The sequence below is a fragment of the Macadamia integrifolia genome, chromosome 14, assembly GCF_013358625.1.
Source record: "Macadamia integrifolia cultivar HAES 741 chromosome 14, SCU_Mint_v3, whole genome shotgun sequence".
Lineage (NCBI taxonomy): Eukaryota > Viridiplantae > Streptophyta > Magnoliopsida > Proteales > Proteaceae > Macadamia > Macadamia integrifolia.
Genome location: NC_056570.1, coordinates 30,873,921 through 30,899,738, shown reverse-complemented (window position 1 = coordinate 30,899,738; position 25,818 = coordinate 30,873,921). Strand labels below are relative to the sequence as shown.

Sequence of the window (25,818 nt, the reverse complement as noted above, 5' to 3'; positions counted from 1 at the left end):
GATATTTTAACACTTTCAGTGACTAATGAAACGTTTGATAAAATCTTTAAATGTCAGAGGAGGGGGGTGATATTTTAAAAAAATGGAGAAACAGGGAAGTGATATTAAGTCAAAGGTGAAGGGAGAGGAGTGTAATTTCTGATTGATTTTTTGCAAAATGGATTTTGAGCCGCCAAATGCTTGCACAAGAACCCTCTCGCTTGATTTCCATTTTAACAAGAAAAATAGGAGGCAGCAATTAGATCAAACGAATTCTACCCAAACAAAAAAAAAAATTATACCAAACGAATGCAAATACCATGGACTCCCGAAACCGAAATAAAAAGTGGGACATAGCCAATGGGATATTCCGTGCTCGTCACCGCACGCATTTGCATTATCCAAAATACCCATGCGAAATGAAAACCAATCTCAACTACGATCTGCGGCTCACAGCCAAACAGTACTTAGCTCTGGTTGAACGCTGCAAAGTAGAAAATACGGCTCTACAGGCCAAAACCGGTCGGGAAATTTGGGTTTGCTTCCTCGGTTACTCCTTTACCGCTTTCCCTCCATTTAAAGTAAGGTTTCTAATATCTGTTTAGTCTCTTTGGAGCTTTATAGTTGCAGCAATGGCGACTGAACCAGACCTGAGTAGCTGGACTGATCTGCTACATTCATCTACGAAGCTTCTCGAGCAAGTTGCTCCATCTGCTCAATTCCCTTCTCTACAGGTTCATTTTATTCTTTCATGTTTGGTGATTCTATGGATTTTCCATCATCGTTTATTTTTGTTTCTCTGTTTTTTAGCTATTCAACTTATACATGAACTATTGCAGAGAAATTTGGATCAATTGGAAGCGTTGTCGAAGAAGCTCAAAGCCAAAACCCTGAGAACTGAAGCTCCTACCCAATCTATTGCTGCCACAAGGTAATGCTTCATGCAGAGAAAGCAATAGGCTATTGCTTCCTTCGGTCGATTGCACAGATTGGTTCCACGGTGATTAATTTGACTTTACGTTTAATTATTATGACCATGGATAACGTGGCTGGCCTGGAGTAACTCTGGATTGATTATTCCATCAACCTGAGAGTTAAGATTTTAGAGTGTTGATTGTATAGGACCAATGTTGCGGTTATGTGGGTTGAGTTTCCACCTTTTTTTTTTTCTCCTCCTTTTTGTGGAACAGGTTACTTGCGCGCGAAGGAATCGATGCTGAGCAGCTCGCACGGGATCTCAAGTCTTTTGAGTTGAAGGTGAGGTCACTTGTCACTTACTGTTAATTATCAACTAAAATACCATAATTGGAGTCATGTCTTTTTGTTCTTAATATTCGTTTATCTCGTACTTCACTGCACTAGTAATAGTTTAAGCTTGACAGTATGTGCAATCTCCCAAGTATGGAGGCCCTCCAAGTAATGTGTTTCTAAATTTGCTTTTTACTACCGACAGTTACAATAGTTCTCTTGCAGTAACTCAAGACCTTTAAATTGTGACATCACTTCCCCTTGTCATGAGTAGGTTATGGAGACATCTGTGGGAACTTTTATGTTTTGTTTCTCTACTTTTAAAAGTTTCTCCACTTGGTTGGGAGGAATGATCAACTGTTATTTTTAATAGTAACTTCAGCCTCAGAAAATCATAGTATTGAATACTTAAAAAATATTATATGGACACCTATATCAAGATTTGGATCTTATTAAAGAAGTACAAATACTCAGCATTTGCTGTTTTCCATCACAACACAAGAGCAATGTGAGGAAAAACTAGGGTTATAAAAAAACCACATAAAAAAAGAGCAACCCCTAATATCTCTGTTACTAGTAGAAGAAATCTACTTTAATAAGACAAGACCACAACAATGCGTTATAGAATGGGAATTTGGAGTTTTGGACTAATGTTCTATTAAGTTTGACTCGAATTCTTGACCTGTTTTGAAGATTGACCCGCTCCGACATATTGTGGTGGCGACTCAAATGGGAAGTTTTTTGAGATTTGTGATGGAAGCAAAGGGGTTGACCCGCAACTTGGAGTATATGATGTACTATTGTCTTGTTGAGAAAGCCATTGTATTTTGGGGGTTTTTCAAGCTAGGGTTTCAGGGCGGGTTTTCTCGCCGCTGCTTGGGTGTAATCTCTCTTCTACATAGTGAAACTTCTTCTTCTTTTCCCGAGGACGTAGCACACCACCCTGGTGTGTGAACCTCGCTAAATCTCTGTGTTGTGCGGATCTTTTGTCTATTTATTTTCGTATTTCTTGGTGTTTGATCTAACATGTTCTATTGCATAATACTTATATTGATTGATTCCCCTTATCGATGAGTGATTGATGGAGAGTGGCTTGTCAACTATTGCCCTCAATTTTGAAGACATATACTTTGGATATACCATTCTGATGATAGGAAGAGAAGTCATTCTTCCATTATGTATCTTTTATTTAATTTTTTATTTGAAAATATTTGATTAATGCTCCATATCCTATTGGTACAATCCAAACCAAATAGCAGCTTCATCAAGTTCAGTAAAAAAGCAGCTTGGGTGCATGTTGTAACACAAAACCATGTACTCTAAATTAGCAAGGTTTGAGGTCTTGATTTCGCCATTGGTTTCCCCTAGGCCAAACACCGAGATCTGGTATATTTTTCCAGGACAACTCAGGATGGGGTTTGGTGGCCATAAGACCAAGTTAGCCCCTAAAAATGTCATCTAGCCTATTTTAGGCCATCTAAACACAGTGAAAACATTAGAATTTTAAAAATTATACTCAAAAAGGCACTTTGACTTCAGACCCTTGGTTGTTTCTCTATGGTGTAGGTGAGCTCTACCCTAGGTAATGTCAAGCTGATTTATACAAGTCACACCAGCCCACAACTGCAGTATTTTGAACCAAAGAACAACCATAACCGGCCCAGTAATATAATAGAAAATCAGAATAGAGGAGAGATCAGGTAAGAACACAAGAAGTCTATCGATTCCAGCAGATCTGGTTCCTTAGGTCAAACCAACAAGCAGGTCCAGGGAGCCTAACGGGGACTGCAACAGGCCTCACACAGTCCAAGTAACATGAACAACATCATAGGAGAGCATAGAAACCAGAACACATCAGAACAATCCTATCGATCTCAGTTTCAGCCTTAGGAACTCACTACAGGACAAAATAAAAGAATTTTTTTATATCTCAATAACCTTAGGCCAGAAAGACCTCTTCTTTGGATCGAGTTCTTCCCTAGGTGAGGGGCACCTTCGATCCAATTATCAGCCCAAGCTGATGGCTGGTTTGGTCTGGGCAGAAGCTGAAAATTCTCACAGAACCTTCTATTTCTCTGGACAGAATTGAGAGAGGAAGTGATTCAAATACCTGTAGAATTAGGACAGATTTGTAACACCTTGAGTTCTATAGAGAAGAAGAAGGAGCTTGGGCTTCACACCGCAAAGAGTCACCGGATCACACACTAGTCCACCACTTTGATCAAACACAAAGTAACCTTCAGCAGAGAAGGAACAGCAGCAGCAACTTTTTGTTTCATAAAATCGTGGGAGGCTTATGGAGCCCTCCTAGCTTTATTTATAACTTTGATGGGAGTGATTACAAAATAGAAAATCTAGTAGTTACTAAAACTGGAATTAGAAACTAACAAAATAGAAATTCTAATAGCTACTAAAACTGAAATTAGAAACTAAAATTTTAGAAGCTAACTGAAAATAGACGCTACTGAAATAGAAACTAGGTCCCATCAATCAAAATCGTGGCCCTTAATTTCCCTTGCTTTGGCCCACGCCCTTCTTTCATAAGTCCTCATAACTGCATCACTAGGCTATTCCACACAATATCTAGGTTGGTAGTTCTTCCGATTTTTTTTTTATTAATTTTTACCTTCATGTGTTCTTGAGAAGAAATGGAGCTCCAAGAGATGATTTTGAAGTGTTAATCTTCAATCTCCAAGGATTAATATTTATGTTGAGGCAGTTCAGGTGAGATTTGGCAAAGAGAAGCAACAAAAACCTTGGTTGGTAGGGTTTCACTTCTAAGGCAAGACAGGAGAAATCTTGGCAAATGGCGAGATCAGAAGTTGAAATAGAGTATAAAACCCTTATAAAATAGGCCTTGAGTCAAAACGAATTCGAAACATGGACTGAGATCTCCTTGGTTGAGTTAGTCATTTTTACATATCGCTTGTCATCTCGACTCGGTAAATAAAAAAAAGCGATAAAAATAACAAGATCTTGGTGAGACCTTGAACTATGCAAATTAGTCCCTAGACCATGAAAACAAATTTTTTTTTTCCTCAAGGAGGTGATCCTTGGTGGGGAGGTATAAGGATCTGATTTTGATAGGTGACTACACTCCCATCAATCACCATCTGTAAGAATACTGCAGATGTTTCTACAACATATGGGCGAAATTTGGACCCATTGAGGTTAAATATCGTGATCTTGCAGTTGGACCGACTTTTGTCTGCTTTTGATATTCTTGAACAATAAAACTTCTTCTTTTGAAAATCAAAGTGTAAAATTTTATTGGTATGAGGAGGGAAATGAAGTAAAAGAAATCATAATCGTATAGGCTTGGGTAAGGGTTTGCGGAATCCATTGAGAAAATCAGCCATTTGACCAAAAAATCTTAAAGGAGCTCTCCCTGAACATCTTTTGTGAGATGGCCAAAAATAACCGATGCTTTTACTCTCCCTTAAAGTCCTTCATGTCTCCAACTCTGTTGTAAGCTCAGTAAAAATTAGGTGAATAAAAGAACTTGTCTAGCCACATGGTTCTTCCAAGAAAAAAATGTAAAAGAAGATGAGAACCTGTTTTGCGAAAATATATGGTCGTGAAATTTTATGCTGGGGAAAACTTGAGTGACTGGTAATTAGGCTAGTATAATAATTTGCTTTTGATTGCAAGAAATACATGGATTTGCATAATTTGATATTAGCGATAGACATAATATGATACAGTAGTGGGTTGGCATAGATTTCATGCTATCAAATTTAATATTTGAAATGGTTTTTGTGGTTTGCTACTTGAGGAATAGTATGGTTTTCATGGTTTGTTACTCAAGGAATAATATATTTTTTTCACTGCTCATATTCTGCATGGTCTATTCTAAATCTGGTGTAGTTTTGACCTCTGTGCAGTAATTTGCTGCCATTGATGTAACCATATATGTGCTTTAACTTGTGCTTCTTTCAAGTTTCCCCTCCCCTCACACCTTCTTTATCTCTCTCCCACTCACACCAGACTATGTTTTTCGATTTTTGTCTTCTGTAGCAAGTGTTTTCTTGACTTATGTTCTTTCTGTTCACTTTTTCTTGAAGACAACATTGGAGGATGTGCTCCCTGCTGAAGCAACAAGTGTCGAAGAATATCTGCAGCAGGTAGTTTTACAGCTACTGTTGCTCAACTAAATAATTTCATGTTTCGAGTTCTTTTACATTGAGATATTAAAAGTTTTTCTTGCTTTGTTTTTCTATCTAGTTACATTGATCACCAGAAATAAGGATGAACACAAGCAGAATTTTCAACCTTTTCTCATTCTTTCTAGTAGGGAACGTTGTGTTAGAAAAGAACCTTACTTGGAGCCATCCGCCAGCAATGGTATCCTAAAGCATCTAATCTATAATTTAAAGCCACAGAGTTGGTTGAATTTAATGGTTAACGAACCAAAATTGTTAAGAAATTGTAATTGTGGGTTGCTCCTCCATGGTTGCACTGTGAGAACTTTGAACTGTGGCAGTATAATCTGGTTTTGGAAAAAAAAATTCCTCATTAAAGAAATCGAGCTGAAAGTGTGGTGTGAGTTATTTGTTAGGATGCATGTTAAATCTTGTTTTGTGCTTGATACCCGTATTGTTTAGTTGAGTAGAGAGGGAAAATGAAGCTGAATAATGTAAAAAAAAAAACACAAATGCTGGATTGATGAATTTGGAAATTTTTGAAGTTCTGGAGTTTCCTGAAATGGTTGTTTGTTGTGATGATCAGACTATAAATTATGTTCCAAGTAGGAATGCTGATGCCATCTATAAGGTGTTTGTGGCTGATGCTGAAACAGGACTAGGTGCCGTTGAGGCAATGAATCCTATGTGAAAACTGGAAACCACTATTTTCTATAGAGCTTAGACATATAAATTTCCAGTGACTGGAGCCATGATGGCGTCAACCTTTTTCTTGTGACATTGATAGAATAGTGCTAGAAACTTCGCCAATATCGGAAATGATTTTGATGGGGTTAACATATTTGATTAGAGGTGTGACTTGGTTGCAAAGCAGCTAGATTCTCAGGGTTTGGTATGAACCAAGAATCTCTACTAACAAAAGAGCTTAATCTTCCATTTGGATGCCATCCTGGCTGCATCAGCCTGAACGGAGCTTTTGATTTGACTCTGGAAAAAATTGAGCACACATTTTCTATGACAAAATTGGGTTTAATTGTCTGGGTAGAAGAGTTTGGATGAATTAAGCAGGCTTTTCTCTGTGGGTCTCCCATCTGTGAGAATAGTGGCTTGAAGTGGATCTTCTCTTCAGAGGTGGTTCTTTTCCTTTGAGTTTCTTGCATTCAAGTGTCTTTATAGAGAGGTATCTCTCTTCTCAACTGAGTGATTCTCTAACCTGGGTTTTGAACACCCAACAATTAACTTATTTGCTTTTGGTGAATGTTTTTAAATGAAGTTTGTCCCCCCACCCCCCCACCAAATTGGAATTTATTCTATGCAATTAAAGGCTAACAAACTTATTATACTATTAATGGAATCTAGTGATGCCTCATTTGGTTAGCTGAATGTGATCTGTGGACTGATTCTTGATGGCAGCGTAGGATGCTGAAGCCTATAATAATGGTTAGGCACATGGCTAATATATAGGCACATGGCTAATATATTATACTTGGAGCTTTGGAAGCCAATATTAGTATATTTTGCCGCATTTTAATCCCAAGTTAGGTACATTATGCATCAAGTAAGCAGGCCTATTCTAAGGGCAACATTGTTGGCCCAAAGTGATAAACTTGAGTTTGATGAGCAATTTTTACCCATTTATGCTCGTAAGCCTAGGAGCTTAGTTGACTGCCTAGTTATACCACACCTAGGCTGGTATCACTTAGACACCCTGAGGTTACCTGGTCTCTTAAGCCACTCCTAGGTGTTGTCTCGAGCCGTTGATGATTAGTATGGCTGTGTTACCTAGAAACTTCTTGTGCCCTTACAAAGTACCTGTTCAGGCTGTCAGCTTGAGACAGGATGGATATGGATATGTGACTGATAGTTCGACCCTCAGCTCTATAACTTGAATGGGGATATTGATTTTCTGAGAAAAAAAAAAAACAGTATTTTGCATACAAGCTCTTATGATCAAGTTTGTATCATTCATCTCATGTTCTCAACCATAGTTGTCAAGGCATCACCTAGCGTCCAGGCACCCTTTTCTGAAAGGGGGCCTTGGTCGCCTAGATGACACCTTGACTCCTTATTGGTGTTGCCTTGATTTTTTCTGGTGTAGGACTAGAATCACAAGTGATCCTAATCCCATGTAGGATCTGAAAATTATGGATGAAAAGGGAGAAATATGAAATCTCACAAACCGTAGCTCAAATGGAGTTGAAATTTGGAGTAGATGAAGGTCCTATATGGGCCAACAAGCTCTCAAAGGATGAGACAATTCCGATGGTTGAATTGAAGTTATGCTGTTGACATGAGTTATGGAAACTTTTGACAATTTTTGATATCTTGAGATTTCAACGTCCAATGAACCTCAAATTTGGAGTGAAGGTCCATCGATGCCCAACTATTATTCAAAAGATGAGCCTCAACTGATGGCTGATTGGGAGGTTATGCTTGAAGAATGAAAAAGGAAACTTTATGGAGTTCTGTAATAACAGCAGCTACAGTCCTTTAATGGCCTTGAAAAACTGGTCATTTGATGGAGCTTCTGAATTTCAACAAGTTTGCTTTGATCACTCAAACAGTCGCTCACGACAAACAAATAAAAGGAAAATAAGAAAAGAAAGAGAATCAATGTAGGGTTTGAGAAGGGGGAGAAGAGTTAGTGAATGAGCATCTCAATTAACTGCATCCCACAGCACAACAGCATAAGCCATTTTTTTTTTTTTTGGTTGAACTCAAATCTATCTTTTCATTATGATCAATGGGCTTTAAATGGTCTTACAAAACTTGGACATAAAAGGAAAAATGGACTGAAAGTAAAACTTTCTAATTTGTATCTAACTTGCTAACCAAGCTTAACCAAATAATAAACTAACAACTGAACTCAAAAGGAAACTAGCCTAAGTTACAAAATAAGAAACTAACTTAGAAAAGTAAAACTGGAAATAAGATTCCTAACTTAACTCCTAGCTCGCTAACTAAGTAAGAACAAGTTAGAAACTAACATAAGACAATAAAGGACCATTCTAGAATATTAAAACTGACTTTGGGTATTTTTTAACCCAAAAAAGAAACAAAAAGGGACCAATTACTGTTCACGTGAACAGTAAATTCTGGTTTTTGGTTGGCTTGATGGGCCAACATTGGGGCTGGCTGGTCTGGTTTATGGAACCAACAGCTCCCTTCTTTTGCAGGCTTGATCTACATCATTTTCCCTCCAAACGCCTAGGATCGCCTAGATTCTGTGACAACTATGTTCTCAACATATTTATGATTTTTGGATTTATAATTTTATACCTATATGAAAATTAATCAACTTGTTTTTATATATTTTAAGACTAATTGCTCAAGATACCTCTGACAACCAGTAGGAACATCTTGATATTTGAACATGGCATAATCAAATAGGAAAACATATCAGTCAGTAAAATATGTTGGTATCATGTGTTCCTTTCCTGCTACTTGCTGATGAAGGGAGAAATTAGACAGTGGTAGCATGTCTGTGGGCCTGCAGTGTCTTCCTCAACTGGATTTTCACTCCTACTGGGAACTCGTACCAGCAAAACATGGCTGCTTGAAAGAGTTTTGGTTAGCAACAAGATCTTGAAGTAGGCTGGCTGGCTCACTTGAGAAGTTTTCCATAGGTGCTGAAGATCCTGTTATGCTACAAGTACTGGTGCTATACTTTTCCTGTTTTTCTTGTCTCCTTTGTTTGCCATTTATGATTTAAATCTTTTATGATTAACGACTTGCTCACTTGGAACATTCTGCTGCAGCAATAATCTGTATGTATTGATTAGATGACATTATTTTTTGGAATTTAATTTTATTGCGAAAGGTTTGGTGGACGGCAACCAACCAAGAGAATTGGTGAAGCAGCTCATTTTGTTCTGTCATGTGGAAGAGTGATATCAAAATCTGACTGTTGTTTATCTAGGGGAATGATAATATGATATGGATTGGCCATGTGATAAATTTTAGCAAATTCAATTGTTTTGCCCTCCCATCTAATGCCATGCCATCCCATATATGTCCATGCTCCCCTGGGTAGTCCTGGATTTTTCGATGCTTTCGTTTGCCACTTGACCAACTCAGATTCAGTTGAAACTTGACATATAAGCTGGGGTCCCTGTGGTCTACGGTCTACCTGTGCACAAAATTCCGGCCTCCTCAGAGCTGCCTTGTGGCAGACAAAGTATCGGCCGTCCATGGATTCCATGTCTAGGCCGCCATCCACCAAACTGCTCCCTTATTTTATTTTTTTTAACCTTCCCAGAATATAGAATATGTGAATTTTTACCACCCCACACCCCCCCAAAAAAAAACAGAAAAAGAAAAAAAAAAAAAGAATGTATATATATATATATATATGACCTTTGCATCTTCCTTAAAATATATCTGGATATTGGACATGGTATTAATGCTTCACCAGAGTTTAATAGGCTTGCTTTAATATTTGCACCACAGGTTCATGAAATGGCTATGGTTTCAGCTATCGAAGAAGCACAAAAGGATAATCTTAGAAGCTTCAATGATTACATGATGCAAGTTTTGGAGGTTAGTATTTGTCAATAGGTTCATATCTCACACAAGTTTAACTTCAAAATCAGTTATGGTTCTAGAGGCTTTCTTTTGGTCGTCATATTCTTATGGCTGGCGTGTTGATTATCATTCAGCAAACTTTATCTCACTTCCACACTTTCTGGTGGTGTGCTTGTTCTGTTGTGGCCTGCTTTGCTTTATAGGCTAATGGCTCAGTTTGTAAAATCTTCTTTTGATTAGTATTTGGCGTTAATTCTTTAAATCCTTGATTGCCATAGGCAGTGAGGATTCTGGGACAGCCACATTACTTATGAGAACTCAACTCCATCTTTGAGTTACTTGTATTCTTGTGCTTTCTTCAAGCAACTTGTTGTTCCTTCAGAAATAATTCATTTTTTCTTAAAAGTATGGAATGCGATACATGGAGTACATTAAAGACAGGTTTTGGACCATAGTTCTCTAATTTGTGGCCAAAACTTTCCAAGGAATCTAAGAATATCATCTATTCAGTATCAGAAAAACTAGATATCAGCACCTGTAATCTAACTCTTTGCATTGGACCCGTAGAACATAGCAGGCCTCCTTTTCATCATCAATGAATTATTTCATTGACTCAGTATAAAAAAAAAAAATGGCGGCTGACTACATAGAATAAATGGGATATTTAAACTGTGGAGAATCAATTTTGTTCTTAAATAATATCTGACTTATCATTGAAAAACTTGTGCCCATATAATTTCTATGATCAGCTTGCTTGATTTTTGAGAATTGGCTGGAAGGTGTGGATCCTTTTCCGATAAGTTAAGTGAGTTTCATTGATGCAAAAGAAAAGATCACTAAGCTTTTCAGGATAAAAGGTCATATTGTTTCTAATATAATATATATAATCTCCACCTCTCCCCTCTCAATTGGACGTGTATGGGCCCACCAAGATATCAGTTTAACTTCACTTCCATGAGTGGCCTGAATAAAAAAAATTCTTCTGTTCCTCGCTTTCCGAAAAATACCATGCAATAGCCCTTGGGGTGAAAGGGGAATTTCATATTCATTTGTTTGAAATTGTGGTTAATCACATATTCTGATTATCGCAGGAGAAGTGCAAATAATTTCTTTATTTACCGAATAAATCATGACTGTCTTTTATTTAAGAGGATATGTTGTCAAATGTCAAAGAGATGGTAAGACCTTTTATATTAGAAAATGGTGATTTCAATCTGTACTCTTCTTATGTGTAAAACTTGATGTTTAACAGGATGATTGGAAAAAGGAAAAGCGGGATTTCCTGCAAAGTTTGAGCCAGCTTTCAACATTACCAAGGAGCAGCAGCAGTGCTTTAAGTACTGGGGTTACTCGTCCTGGACAGATGGTGTCCATTGCATCTAGTCCTCAGGTTTCTACTGGTCGATCGAATATGGAGATTCTGCCTCTAGCTAATAAGCCTGTCCTCGAGAAAAAGGCCTCAATCTATGCTGATGTTACGAGAGATTTGAATGATGCAAGAGTGCATGGCTTGCCATTTAAAGTAAGGCTTTAATTCTTACTGTCAGGTCCTTTGCATGCTGTTGAAAACAAGTTACTTTTTTCTGATATGATTTATTTGAAAATGGAGGTTTAGAGTGATGAGTATCATATCATAATCTTTTACATTTGTGCCTAATAGATCTACTATCATCAGTGGATGATGTTTTCTTCTTGAGGTCTTACCTATGGGTCCTGTTGGCATCCTTAATGTTTTGAAGGGAGAAGAAAAATGGGTGCTTGCTACATGCCTGTCCCTCTTTCATTTATCTCGCTAATAAATTCCTTTGTTTTCTTATTTTTTTGAAGTACTTCTAAAATGAGACATTGTATTTTAGTCATCATAAACACTTGACTATGCATGCATACACATTACAGATACAACCCGTCCATCAATCTGAAAAATTTGAATCAGATCCTCATAATCTATTTAAAGATTTTTAGTTGAGTATGATCTATTTATTGTTCATTTCTTCTGGTTAGCCTGCTGCAGCTTTTAAGGGTGCTTATGAAAGTCTGGCCCTAGAAGCTTCTGGTGGAAAATCAGTTAGCATGCAGAAGATATGGCACCTGATTCAGGTATATTTACTAGTAATATTAGTTAGTCTATTTAGAACTGATAATGCAAACATTTTTGGTTTCCTTTTAGTGATTTTATCTATGTGCATTCTTTTGTTGACACTTCTAATGTGGTGCTTTCATTTTTTTGATTTAGTCATTGATAGGTGAGGATTCAGTTATTCAGCTGAAGGTTTCAAGAAAAATGTCGTTAGTAGTTGGTGCAAGAAGGCACTTGGAATGGGGGCATGAGAAGTATGTCATGGACACGATCCAAAGTCACCCTGGACAGGTAACAAGCTTGATTAGCATAATATTTTTTTTGGTTTTATTTTGAAGAATTTTCTTATTGCTAGTTAGGATTAGTTTCAAACTTATGCCTGTGCACCTAGATGAGTTTTGATTTTCTTCCCAGGAAAAATATTGCCTAGATGATTTAACCTACTGCGGATCAGCAATAGTCTTTTTAATTTTTAGGCTTTCTTCTTTACATGTTTTACTTATATTTAGTAGCTATCCTGCTGATGCATTTTTCTTTATTATATAACCAGCTGCAGAAACAAACCTAGCTCTGACCTATTTTCTATTTCTCAAAGAAGCTATATTTTTTTTTCTTCTTTTACATTATCTGAATGGAAACAATTGGTGTTCTAACAAATTTCTATTTTCTGTTTGTTTCCTGATATTGCTGTAGGCTGCTCTTGGTGGTGTTGTTGGAAACTTGCAACAAATTCGTGCATTTCTCAGGGTTTGTCATGTTTCCCAATTTCATAAGCTTCAATCTACCTGGTGTATTTTTGTGGCCTGTTTTCTATTCTTTCTGGTTCATTGTATTCTTCTTACAGATACGTTTAAGGGACTACGGAGTTCTAGATTTTGATGCCAGTGATGCTCGTAGGCAGCCTCCAGTTGATACAACTTGGCAGCAGGTGTTCACTCATTCTTCTAGTTCTCTATAAGTTTGTAGATGCAATTGCCTCAACTGTAGCTGAACCCATTTAGTTGGGAAAAGGGTTAGTTGAGTTGACTCTTAAAGTGTTATCATGAACTGGTAAAAATAGATTTCTGCTTTTGAGTTGCATCTGGTGTCATTCTTCAAACATCTTGATGTAGATCAAGAGAGGACCCAGCACAAGGATTCATGCCAGAAGAAGCCCAAATTCTATTCTAATGGGTTAAATTAGTACCTAATTTGAAGTTCTTAAGTTGTTCTCTATTCTTCTGGAGCATAATTTGAGGTTATACTTACGTATCATATTCATTTTATTTCATTCTGGTTGTGTACAGATCTATTTTTGCTTGCGAACTGGCTACTATGATGAAGCAAGAAATGTTGCTCTATCTTCTCGCGTTTCACCCCAATTTGCTCCTCAGGTACATATTGATCATTGTGTATATCTAAACACCTTTTTATTACTTTAATCAAAATATTTCCCTTCTGGCAGCTTGCAGAATGGATTACAACTGGAGGTGTGGTGTCAGCTGAAACTGCAGCTGCTGCTTCAGAAGAGTGCGAGAAAATGTTGAGAATCGGAGATCGAGCGGGTCGAGCTGGGTATGACAAGAAAAAGTTGCTACTTTATGCTATTGTTTCTGGTTCTCGCAGACATATCGACAGGTTGCTGAGAGACATGCCCATGCTTTTCAATACAATCGAAGATTTTTTGTGGTTCAAATTGGCAGCTGTACGAGACTGTCATGGTGTAGCTTCTTCTGTTGTCCTAAATGAGGGCTTTGTACCATACACTTTAGAAGATCTACAGATGTACCTAAATAAATTTGAGCCATCACATTACACGAAGAATGGAAAAGACCCTTTGGTGTACCCATATGTATTGCTTTTGAGCATCCAGTTGCTACCAGCAATCCTTTACTTATCCAAAGACACAGGAAATGAAGGATTCAACATTGATGCTGTCCACATTTCTATTGTGCTAGCAGACTATGGGGTCCTTTCTGAATGTGTCGGGCCTGGCCAGAAGCTGGGTGTAATGGATGCTTTTGCAGAAGTAGCTAGCATTATTAGGCAGTATGGATCTGCGTACTTGCATCTGGGTAATCTTTCGACGGCATTGGAATATTATGCACAAGCAGCTGCAGCAATGGGTGGTGGACATTTATCATGGATTGGTGGAGGCAACATTGATCAGCAAAGGCAAAGAAATTTGATGCTAAAACAACTCCTTACCGAACTGTTGTTAAGGGATGGTGGGATCTACCTTTTACTTGGTTCAAGAGGTTTTGGGGAAGAGGGTGAACTGAGAAGATTCTTGACCGATAGGAAAGCACAACAACAATTTCTGCTTGAAGCTGCTCGCCATTGTCAGGAAGCTGGGCTTCATGACAAAGTAATACTTTTTTATCCTCGCCTTTGTCTATTTTTGGTTTTGAAATTCCCTTTTCAATTTCTCTGTGAAGATCTATTCATGGAAGGATCAAAGATTTGATTTCTCTACAAAAAGATCCTTTAATTGAGAGGTTGTATGTCTTACTAATTTCAGCTATAATTTTGTTTGGAGAGTTTTGACTGTTCCTAATGTAGCTGATTCTTGGTTTCACATAGCATCCGGACATGATGATTAATCCTGTCGTATGAACTAAACTGGAATATGATAACATGATAGTATACTATCAAGCCAATACATTAGCTAATAATCAGGCATCAACGTAAAAATGAAACTTCCGCAAATATGACAAGTTAAAGAATTGCATCCTTGTTGTTGTTGGGTTAACATCCACCTTGATAGAAGGTGTGCCTAGGATTCTTATAGCTTAGAGGAAGTACTGGTGTCACTGAATTGCCATGTTTGAATCTGACATGGGTGTGGAGTCTGGTTCAAAACTCCTTATGAAAGAAAAAAAAAAAAAGAGGGTTGTGTAGTATAGTATATCTAAAATGTGTTGGAGAAGAAATTAATTATAGACAAGACAATGAGTAACAAGGAACACTACTACCTGTTACCTACTTCCCTCCCTACCTATCAAAAAAAGAAAAAGAAAAAAAGGAACACTACTACCATCCTATAATAAGCGCTGTATGAAACAATGGGGTACCTACAAAAGAGGCCAGGATGAAATGAGAGAAATATTCTTTGTGATGAGACTTTGTATAGGAATGATGAAAATTTCCTTGACTTTCTGTCATGGGCTCAATTGGTGGTGTTTCTTATTTGTAATGATCCCATGCATGTAAGGTTTTTTTTTCTTGGGTTGGAGGGGGGGGGGTTTAATGTTCAGCAAGGCAGGTGAACTTTGTGGAGTTTACCAGTTGCAATGTGGCAAGAAATGGTGAAAATGGTAATGTTGTAGAGCATTATGTACCCTCTCACTGGTAAATTTTCATCCCAATACAATTATGTAATGTGGGTCAAATCATGGTTCAAAGTTATGAAAATTACAAGAATGCAATAAACCTCAAATACGTAATTATGAAGGTTGGAGGCATGTTTGTAATTTTCTAAACTTTGGAGACACTTTTGAACCAGGTAGCATGCTTGTTTTCTGTTGAAATTTGACCAATGAGATGGGTGAAGAGCCATATAACTTGGATCCACCCAAATGTCAATCAGGGTGAGCTGTGAACTTGCAGAGTTCACCAACTTTTGTGATCATTATCAGCCCCCATCCATTTTTCTTATTAAGCTTTTCAAAATTGTTGTGGATGTAAATGCCTTGCTGAACCTGTAAATATTGTGTTCTGTGAGACTGTTCTTCCTTTTATTTTAGTAGTCACTTGACTGTAACATCAAGAATGGAATTGTGTTTTATACTAACAAGTTTGTTCATTGTTTAGCTGCAATTGCAATACCAAAACTGAGACACAGTACTGGACAAGGTCTTTCTCTTATTTAATTTTTTTGACCTCTGATGTGCTCTTCTGCTATGCTAGGGCTTACTTTTGCACTTTCTCCCTGTTTTGGAGGTGCCATTTGTTGGGTTATCTAACAGTTCATGGTTGTAACCTGATGCTTACGCCACGTTATCATGGAGATATCCAGTTAAAGGGCCATTCTCTTACTGAGTTTCCCCTTTCATTCAGCTTGACAACCTTTTGACTGAGTCAATAGCCAGAGTGTATCTTCGTTGAAAGGCTTGTGCACAAGATTTGTGTTCTCCAGCTTTAGGAATTAGGAGTGTTCTACATGTTTCCTTTATCACTTTATATGATTATTTCTAATATCTGTATCCTTCTTGCATGGGTTGTTATGTTCTAATGGAATGGTCAAACAAGATCTCTGGAGCTGACATAAATATGGTTTTATTTATGAGTATTAGGTTCATCGTTATCACCCCTCTTACTAGGCTTAGGAAATACCAGTGTCTAAAGAAGGCATTTTGGACTTCATTTTTTAATATATTTGAATATCCTAATTTTTTTTTCACTTGGTGATAATTACCTATGGATAGAGTTCTGAGTTGAATAAAAGGTTCTGATGTTCTTCAACATTTTAGCTTACCGCTGCTGTAACAGTCATAAGTTTACTTGTCTTTGTGTCAGAATATCATATTATTTAATTAACAGCTTGTTTCCTTGTCATCCTGAAATTGAAATATTTTCTTCTTTCTCTTGTGGAATCTACCTATTGTGATTTTCTTGGTGTTGTGACTATCTTCATTTCTCACTTGGAAACCTTTCAGTCAATAGAAATTCAAAAGAGAGTTGGGGCATTTTCACTGGCGTTGGAGACAGTTAATAAGTGCCTCTCAGAAGCACTCTGTGCTCTATCACGTGGTAGATTGGATGGTGACAGCCGAACTGCTGGTCTCATTCACTCTGGCAATGAGATACTAGAGATGTACAAATATTCTTCAGAAATCAGGTCAAATTCACATCTGTATCTCTCCCTCCCTATATATATATATATATATATATAATTTTCTTGCATTCCCCTTATCTGTTTTAACTAGTGTTTGGCCAGTATTTTGCTTAGGCTTGCATTTTGTTTGATGGATCCAAGTGCTTCATAAAGAATATTGTGGAAGTCTGGTTCACAAATTTTGGGGGAAAGTTCTGGAGTATCTGCTTGCTTTTGTGGCAGATATTTGAATTAGATAATTCTTCTAATTTTCATTTTCATGATCAGTATGGTTCATATATTACCCTTCCACTGAAAATGCTTTTCCTGTCCTCTTTTCTTTTGGGAGCTTATTGCATGCTTAAACAATGTCTGTTCAAGCTTAAAGGTTACCTACATATCATGTGCAGCCTTCAAGAAAGGGAGCATGTTTTGGAACAACAAACGGTGTTAACACAGCTCGAGGCAATCTTGTTTATCCATAAGCTGGCAAGGGAAGGCAATCACCTGGATGCTCTTAGAGAGGTCATGAAGCTCTCCTTCCTCCCTTTAGATCCACGAGCACCTGATGTCACAGCTGATGTGTTCCAGAATTTATCTTCCCATATCCAGACTTGTGTGCCAGATCTCCTAAAGGTTGCTCTTAGTTGTTTGGACAATTTGAAAGATACTGATGGATCACTTCGTGCCTTGCGGACTAAGGTATGAATACATTCCAATAAACATATCAATATCCTTCTTCCTGATTTTATTATCCAAGCTTGGGATGCTTTCTAAAACCACTGCTTTTAGCTGTTCTGTAATTACTTTGTACTTGATATTTAGAGGTATGTGGTGGTTCAAAATTCTAATTTCTAATGCCATGAGTGAGGATTGTCTAAGCCAATTGTGGTCCAAGGACTTCAAACTTGGGAAGGAGGACCAGACTAAAATCTGCCTATCCATTCTGATCAGCCAGTTCCACTAGATTTCGCCCGAGTTTTCTTCTCTTTTTTTTTTGGTTGGGTTGTGGGTGGGGGGGGGGGGGGGGGAGGGGGTGAACCAGTGTAGCCTCACCCGTCAACCAAGTTTATTGGTATTGTATTATGTATCAATGGATTGATATTCCGTTGACATGGATGTAGATTGTGCAATATGGTGGATCCAATCCCAATTCTTTAATCCTTCCCGTCATGAGGCTGCTAATGAGAAGTCAACTACCATGTGGCAGACTGTTCGGGAGGGGGTATTCATTGTGCGAGTGAAACAGACCTGTAGAGATGTCTGTAGGGTTTACTGAACTGGAGACAACTGAAAGTGATTCTTTGGATTAACTGTAAAGTAGGGGCTTTTGACTACTTATATTTTCTTAATCTAAATTTTGTGCCTGAAATCATAGTAACCTTGAGTGGGTGATCCCTTTCTAAATATTCCATGCCTACTCTCATTCCTTCTCTGAGGTTGGTCTCCTACTCGAGGGAGAGACTCATTAATGACAATAAAGTCTTAAAACTTTGGGGGAAATAGTTAGTGTTGCATCAAGTGATTTTCCCTGATCTTTTCTTTCCATCTTTTATAATGAATGAATGTTTGCCCTTTGCAGATAGCAAATTTTGTGGCGAACAATTTGACACGTAATTGGCCGCGTGATTTGTATGAAAAGGTTGCCCAGAGCCTCTGAAGCAAGTTTATGTTGGCAGTTGGGGGTATTCCACAAATCTATTGTGCAGCCTAATATTGAGCTATCAAACCAAATATAGCCATTGGTATACATGTAAAGATGATGTAAAAAAAATAGTTGCTTGTCAGCGCATGGACCTTTCGTTTTGTCTTGTTTTGTTTTTTTGTTTTTTTTTTTTGGGGGGGGGGGGGGGGGGGGGATGGTGGTGGGGGTAACCAGAAGTTTACATCTCTTGCATCCCCCCTCGTCTACTCTGTGATATAGTAGATGTTTGCCCATATGCCCGTTCTAATGTTCTTATGAATAGAGATTGAGATCAGCTCTCACTGATCAGTTGAAAATATTAGATCTGCAGCAGTGCCTGGTCCTTTTACGTTGGTTTAACTATCCTAGGTGGTGGAGGCTGAGAATTTCATCCATCAGCAGTGTTGCGCTATTTTGGTCACGGGTTCAAAACTCGGAAACAGCTACTTGTGAAACAGGTTGAAAGGATACATACATTTGACCCTTGCGGAACCTGCAGTAGTGGGAGCTTTGTGCACTGGGCTGCTTGTAAGTAGTGTGCACTTTCAAAAATTGGAATGGACGAATTAGCTGTGACCATTCTCAATTCTGTACATTCTGATCCGGCTAATTCTAGGATTTTTTCTCATGGGATCACTGGGTTTTCAGATCTGAGTAGCCGATTCTATAGACCGATTTGGGACAATTCAGGCTGACTTCAACTGGAATCTATAGACCGATTCAGGACAAATCAGGTTGATTTCAACTGGATCACCGATTTCAATAAGATCCTCGAATCCGATTTTCATAACCCTAGTGGCGTGGTGATTTGTCTAGAGCTCGTCCCTTGTAACTTGAGTATTTAACTCGTTTAGCTTGAAAAACCAATTACCATGAAGGCTAGAGAACTAATGCATATGAGGTTTTTCTGTTACCAAAAGAAAGGGTATATGAGTTTTCTCAAGTCACATTATTAAGAAGGCAAGGAAAACCACCAACCTATGCCATCATTTATAACTCTTTTCATCTTTAGGTCAACTTTTCAATATATATTTTTTTGGTAGAAGACAACTTTTCAATAATCAAATTTGTCTAAATGACACTTTTTTTTTTTTAATTTTCTTGGTAGATAAATGACACCTCTGTAATATCTTCATTTAATTGTCATTTGCTTTTATCCCATAAGTATTTAATTTTTTTTTTCAATGAGGATAAATCTGTCATTTGTATTCATAGAAACTGTATTAAATGTTGCATTAAATAACTTCAAAATCTTTAAACTTGTTTTTTACCCTTACATTAAATATTTTATTAAATAGCTTTTGAAAATAAAATTAAGGGGGCAAAAGAATAAGGTTGTTATTGATGATAGCCCGAGAAGGAAGGCCTTGCCGATTTCGTGTAAGACAGAATGACCATATTTCACTCTTTGGCTCCATGAACTTGTTATTCAAAAAACGCTAAGTTGTACATGATCGTTTACTGAATGAATTTCATTTCTACTGAAAAAAAAAAAAGAACTGTTTACAACCCCCAAGGTATCGATAAGAAAATCCCATATTAATATCAATAATCTAAAAATATGATTTCCCTTGTCTAGTGGGTATTTCTCCAATGGCAGCTCTGTTTGCTCTAGAAACTTTCCAGATGCTTTTGTCCATGTAATCTTCTACTAAACCCTTTGGAATTTTCATTAATTCAGAATGGAAAGAAAAAACTGGTTGAAAAGAAAATACATTTTCTATCTTAACTTTTAAAGATAATGGAATCCAGTAACACCTTTGAACTCATTTTGAGACTCTAGTTGTTTTAAGCGGAAAGAGGAGGTATTGGGTGCATTGATGTTCGCTAATGATAGTATTAAAGAGGGGAAAAAAAGGAGGACATGGCCTAGTCCAGATGATCAAACTTCTAAACTGGGCCAGCATATTTAAGCTTGGCGACAGAATCAGCAACCTTGCCTCAATATTAGTCTGAACAAAGCAACCTTACTCTATTTACCTTGTAATAAAAGATGCCAACATGCTCACAACTTAAGAACTTCATTGTGCCCCTCACATCATACTCATCATCCACTTAATGTCAATCAGGATGGAGGGTTCGGATTGGAAACCAACTAGATTAAGTTGATAGTTTCAATGATCCAGATCAAGTTAGATAAGGAATTTAAAGCAGTTCTCTCAACATCCTAGGAGGCATCCTATGTTGCTTTTTCTGATATCATCAATGTTTCATGGTTCTCAGTTTGGATTCCCAAGCAAACCTTCATAAACAACTTTAACTAATTATTCCTAGTCATGAAGCATGGAAATAATTTGTTGGTCCAGTAGCCAAAAACTCAGCAACCTGGCATGACAGCAATTCTAATAAATTGTGAAAGAAATAATAATTGTAGTCAATTTTAACCGGACATTTAGAACTTGTGTCCAGCATTATAATTATAAAATACTATACCGAAGTTGTATACTTGCTGTACATAGGTTACTTAGGTTGAAATTAGGGGCACAGCTCAAATGCATGCAGAAATGAAAAAATACACAAGAAAAGGTAACAGTTCTTGCCAAGCTAGATTTTATTACCAATAAAGGATATAAAGGAAAAGAGGCTTCTAACTGTTTAAAAGACGAGGCTGAAAATTAATGTGATTGCAGAATGAGTTTGAGTAAAAATGTCAATAGCTGCCATATGATGCAAACCTCCTAGGGATGGGCAGGGAAGACTAAGTTCGCTTCTGTGGTCCAATTTATACTAAAAACTGGAAGAGAAAGGAAACAACAAAGTTAAAGGTGTCTGCAATAGCACGTTTTGTCCTTCAACTGCAGAAATTGCCCTCTACCCTCTAAGTCTAAATGAATTCAAGGAATTCTTGGATCTTACTGCACACTTCATCAGCAGCATGAATGGGACTACAAAGAAAGAAACCAAATTGACAATTCAGCTCTCTCTGTCTGTTTGACTGCCGCCTGTGTGCATTGGGGTGTGTTTTAGTAGTGTGAAAAGTAAGTCTGTTATTCAACTAATAGAATTAAGGTTATTTCAAATATCAACTAGTTGTGACCATAAAAGAAAGAAGATATCTGACCTGTAGGGTTCAACAGAAATTCGTCGTGGAATGGTAACCACGTAGACAGATCAATTTGACGACTTTAAGGATGTGAGGTCAAACCAATTGCAAGATTGTGTTGAACATAAACTTTCTGGGAAATTGATCCCTCATGGAATTTAATATTGGAGGAATGCAAATGATCTGTTCCTAGTATGTTTTGTTTTGCAGTTTTACACGAGTTTTAGTTCAGACAAAGAATACCTGCTGAAAGATGGGATGCATCAATACTCAATCTTATAACATGGCCAATAAGAGAGCTCTAAGGGAGCTCTGAGGGAGGTTCTCCTCCCAATAATCTAAAAGATAGGGAAATCATCTTCCAAAAGAAACCTTATTTTATGGGCTTCATTCACTCAAATGTCATATTATTAATGAGAATAATTTGTAATTTCATAACCTCCAAAGAGTAACAGTTCAGAATTACCTAGCGAGAATGAGTGCCTTCGCCACCCTCCCCACTCTGTGCTGTCCTCAGAAGCTTGTCATAGATGGGACATGACTGTAAAATCTCAAAAAAGGAGTACAACAACAAAATACAATATATTTATATTTTACATTAATTTTGAACTAAAAAGATGGTGTCAGGTACATACTAGGTCTTACTAAAAGCTTCTATGAGATACAGGAACTAAATTTTTTCTCACCAAATACAGATTTCTGTTGGACTAAATATAAGATACAATATCGCTAGAAATTTTATCATAACACTTAACCTTTTGGGAAGTAACATTTAGTGTTCACTATAACGAGAATAAGGCCTATAATAACTCACAAACTTCGGCAAAATACCAAGGCAGGATGATCAAAAGACTTCATGCTTCATAGGCAGCAAAGACTTTGATTAGATCCTCTACTCTTGCTGTTCAGCTTTGAGATGCAGATGGGACCAAGGTCTCTAGTGTGTCCATTGCTTCTCGAATCAGGTTCTCTGAATGTCCTTCAGCAGCGGCCATGTTTTGGCCCAGGGGACTATTTGGATTTGCCTGACAGTCCATGATTGCAGGTTGGCAGCTTCCATCCCAAGTGGCCATCATCTTTGTGCTTCCACCAGATTGAGCTAACAAAGATGGTTCAACTTGTGGATGAAGGCATGGAATATCAGTATTGCAACCAGTATCAGTTCCCCCAACAGAATTGACCCTCTCATCACCTACCTTAAAATTAATGGCAGAACTACACTGCTGCTGTAAAGGAAAAACACCCAACTCGATATCGATTTTCCCTCTAAGATCCATTAAAAGGGTTCTTAGCCTCAAGACCTCGGCTTCAAGCACCGCTTGCCCCTGTAATCGCCTAACCAATTGCTGGTTAAGTACATGCAGTTTTTTGACTTCTCCTTCCAAGTACGCTGTATGGGCTTTCTTCTTTTCTCTATACTTCCGGACTGCTTCCCTGTTTCCTGGAGGTCTTCTAGATTTAGAGACATCCTTCTCTTTCTCATTTGACTCGTCATCTTCCTCGGACGCAAAAACTTGGGTGTGTGTATGGTAACATGTGTGAGTATGAGCCGCATCAGGACCGGGTGGGTTGCAGGTGTGAGTGTGAGTACATGTTGTAGAGTTTTTTAAAAGTTCGTCAAGCAATGAATCTACATAGGTCGATCCTTGGACATCACCAAAAACATCTGGATTTTGTAAGAAGACCTGATCAGAAAGCTCCACTTCCCCATCATCCATTTTTTAGTTTTTCCTTTCATTCCACCAGTCACTCATCATATATCCAATTCCAGAACCTGCTTCCTGTTTTTGGATGCAAAGGCTTTATAATCCCATAAAAAATATAATTGTTTCAGAGAATTTGAAGATATTTTATCAAAATTCAGCCAAACCCAACCACAGATACCACATATACAATCATGACAAAGGATAGAGGTTGGTTCAGGAATCTATGCAAATAGGTACAACCTAAGACAAGATCCAAGACAAAAAATCCAGCAATCGAATCAAATATTTAGAACCAACAATTAGGAGGAAGGGGTGGGAGAAGAACAAATGTTGACAAGAGTAGTGGGGTTTAAGATATCAAAAGGAGCTTTAATTGTGTAATTAAACAGATGCCCAGATGGAGATTCCTCCTATAAAGACTAGGACAGGCAAAAAGATGCGACATTGATGTCCAAATCACCAAGTGCATAAGAGAATTCATGCTTCAAGTAAAGCAAAATCACAAGACAGTATGAAGATCTTCTCAAGAACAGAATATGAGGAAAAGCAAGAACATGAGTTGATTGAAATGGAAGCTAAGGATTCTTCTTCGTTTATGGTCGTATGCTGTATTTACCTGATTTCAGTGAAGATCAACCATATAGTTCTGTAGTCTTAATCCATCCCCTAGAGGCTGGAAGCCTGGAAAAACTTATGCTCTGATCAAGTGAAATGGTCTCCCTTATGGTAAAATCACTTCTAAAGGATAACTGGAGTATAGTTACTAAATACGTGAATTATACGTATAATTTGTGTTCCAATTTTTAGCTGAATAATACGTATTAAACGAGCAGGTGGTAGCGGAAGCTGCGGAACGGACGAATTGCAACCTTATTTCCCCCTTTTATTATTATTATTATTATTATTATTATTATTATTATTATTATTATTTTTTAATGTTAATCACACATTTGGCAGAGCCTTTAATTGATTTTGATGGTTATCAATTCCATTTTTTATGGTGAGAAGTTCATGAAGACTCTACTTCTTCAACAATTCTTCTTCTTCTTCTTCTCTCTCCACTACTTCCTGAAACTTGTAGACCCTTCCTCTCTCTTCTATCCCCTTCTTTGCCGCCAAGCCACAATACTCTTTTCCTTGCTTTGTCTCTCCCACTTCTCACACAGTGCCATTAAAGTTATTTATATGTATGTGTTGCGACTTTTTTGCCTTATTATATATAGTAAAAAAGAAATTATCGTGCACATTTTGGTATTAAATTTGTATTATATACGTATTTTTTGTTTTAAAAAATAAACCCAAAATACCAATATCTTCACCGCATTGTTTACCCATTTTTTTTCCTAGCAAAATCGTGTATTATACAAGTATTTTTTTTTTTGGGTACAATTTATAAATGTATCTGAATGTATATTGTTGTTGCAGTTTCCTGCTCATTTTGGACATACAGATCACATATTATAAACTGGGCCAGAGGGTGACCCCAGGAAGAAAGCTTTGATGCCTAACTTAGTATTCGAATGGAAGCAAGGGGGAAGGTAGACAAAACTTTGAGTGTACTGAGTGCTGATCACACAGCTTGACCTCTGTGACTGTGACGATTGTCTCCAAAATTCTGATGATGATTTTCCTCCCTCTCGTCGTTCTGCTAGACGACGGTCTACTCAGCACCAATTACAAGACCGATATGAGGCAGGTGATCCTTCTGTTGGACCCCTAAGCACTGAATCAAAATACCCTTTCTTTGTCAAATATGTTAATCCTAAGATTTCTCCGCAACCTTCTCCTTCCCCTTGTAAACCTCCTCCAAAACTAGAGTTACCTCCTCCAGTCATCCCTCCCTGTTGTATGTATACTCCAGGATCTTCTTCCTCTTTTCCCCTCAAATCTTTTCCCGGGCTTTATGATTCTGGTCCAGATGTTCATGGTATTCGTCAAGTTTGGAAGATCAAACCCTCAGTCCAAGCTACAGGACGTTCTGAACCTATTTCTCCTGCTGAAGCAGCTTTGAATTGGCAGACAGAAAATGCTACAGTCCAAAACCAGTACCTTGAAAGAATATTAGCCCAAACTCAACACACTCATGGTACTTGGTCCCATCATGATCATCTTCTGCAATCTCTCCGACGAGATATTGATCAGGTCCATATTGAACTTGCTGGAATTACTTCTAGTGTTGCTGGTACCACTACAACATTTGCCCTTATTGGCAAAAAAGAGAAGCACCTCAGGTACCTTGAAGCACAACTTCATTAGATGCAGCAACAACAACCTCGTGCTCCCTCTTTTTCCTCCTCTCAGCGACAACAACAACCACTTCTACTGACAGTTCCAAGCTTCATCCCACAAGATCCTTTTGCTATGTATGCCTCTCCGACGCCTCCTGCTGTTTCTTCTTCAAGGACTTTTCCTACTGAAGAATTGAAAGAACTCCAACGTCAACAGTGTGCTCTTCCCAAAAGAACATGAGCAGTCAGAGGACGTGCCCGCAGTAGATTACCCCCAGCATGGACATCCACTGCTGCACTTATGGATCTTAGTGATTATGAAGATGAATTTGCAGATGCCCTACCAACACAACCTCCCCCATTTACTCCCTATCCTATGCCAGTTTCATATC

At 37.8% G+C, this 25,818-nt stretch overlaps 2 protein-coding genes across 5 annotated transcripts; one reads left to right on the top strand and one right to left on the bottom strand.

Moving 5' to 3' along the window:
- Nucleotides 1-388: 388 nt before the first annotated feature.
- Nucleotides 389-18,576, top strand: LOC122062016 (nuclear pore complex protein NUP93A-like). Of its 4 annotated transcripts, XM_042625637.1 has the most exons (15): nt 389-713; nt 819-910; nt 1,170-1,236; nt 5,292-5,351; nt 9,819-9,908; nt 11,146-11,415; nt 11,895-11,990; nt 12,127-12,261; nt 12,664-12,717; nt 12,815-12,898; nt 13,257-13,343; nt 13,415-14,317; nt 16,608-16,789; nt 17,176-17,467; nt 18,348-18,576. In XM_042625637.1, exons 1-15 carry the CDS (start codon nt 612-614, stop codon nt 18,423-18,425), a joined length of 2,592 nt encoding a protein of 863 aa, XP_042481571.1. In that variant the 5' UTR covers nt 389-611; the 3' UTR covers nt 18,426-18,576. The 4 variants fall into 4 exon arrangements, with proteins under 4 accessions (XP_042481571.1, XP_042481573.1, XP_042481574.1 ...); XM_042625639.1 differs by lacking the exons at nt 389-713; nt 819-910 and adding an exon at nt 8,837-9,021 and having other exon boundaries at nt 1,168-1,236; XM_042625640.1 differs by lacking the exons at nt 389-713; nt 819-910; nt 1,170-1,236 and adding an exon at nt 8,866-9,021.
- A 3,489-nt stretch (nt 18,577-22,065) lies between these two features.
- LOC122061330 (basic leucine zipper 23-like) lies at nt 22,066-23,941 on the bottom strand. Its single transcript, XM_042624562.1, has 2 exons — nt 23,815-23,941; nt 22,066-23,273 (listed from the first exon to the last, which is right to left on the bottom strand). The coding sequence occupies exon 2, from the start codon at nt 23,208-23,210 to the stop codon at nt 22,398-22,400; it is 813 nt and encodes a 270-aa protein (XP_042480496.1). The 5' UTR covers nt 23,211-23,273; nt 23,815-23,941; the 3' UTR covers nt 22,066-22,397.
- Nucleotides 23,942-25,818: the final 1,877 nt, after the last annotated feature.

Bases quoted from the DNA above. Each gene is read 5' to 3' on its own strand.
- LOC122062016 (XM_042625637.1), top strand. From the start codon at position 612: ATGGCGACTGAACCAGACCTGAGTAGCTGGACTGATCTGCTACATTCA. The intron at 12,899-13,256 runs GTGTTCACTCAT...GGTTGTGTACAG, and splicing joins TTGATACAACTTGGCAGCAG to ATCTATTTTTGCTTGCGAAC. The intron at 14,318-16,607 runs GTAATACTTTTT...GAAACCTTTCAG, and splicing joins AAGCTGGGCTTCATGACAAA to TCAATAGAAATTCAAAAGAG.
- LOC122061330 (XM_042624562.1), bottom strand. From the start codon at position 23,210: ATGGATGATGGGGAAGTGGAGCTTTCTGATCAGGTCTTCTTACAAAAT.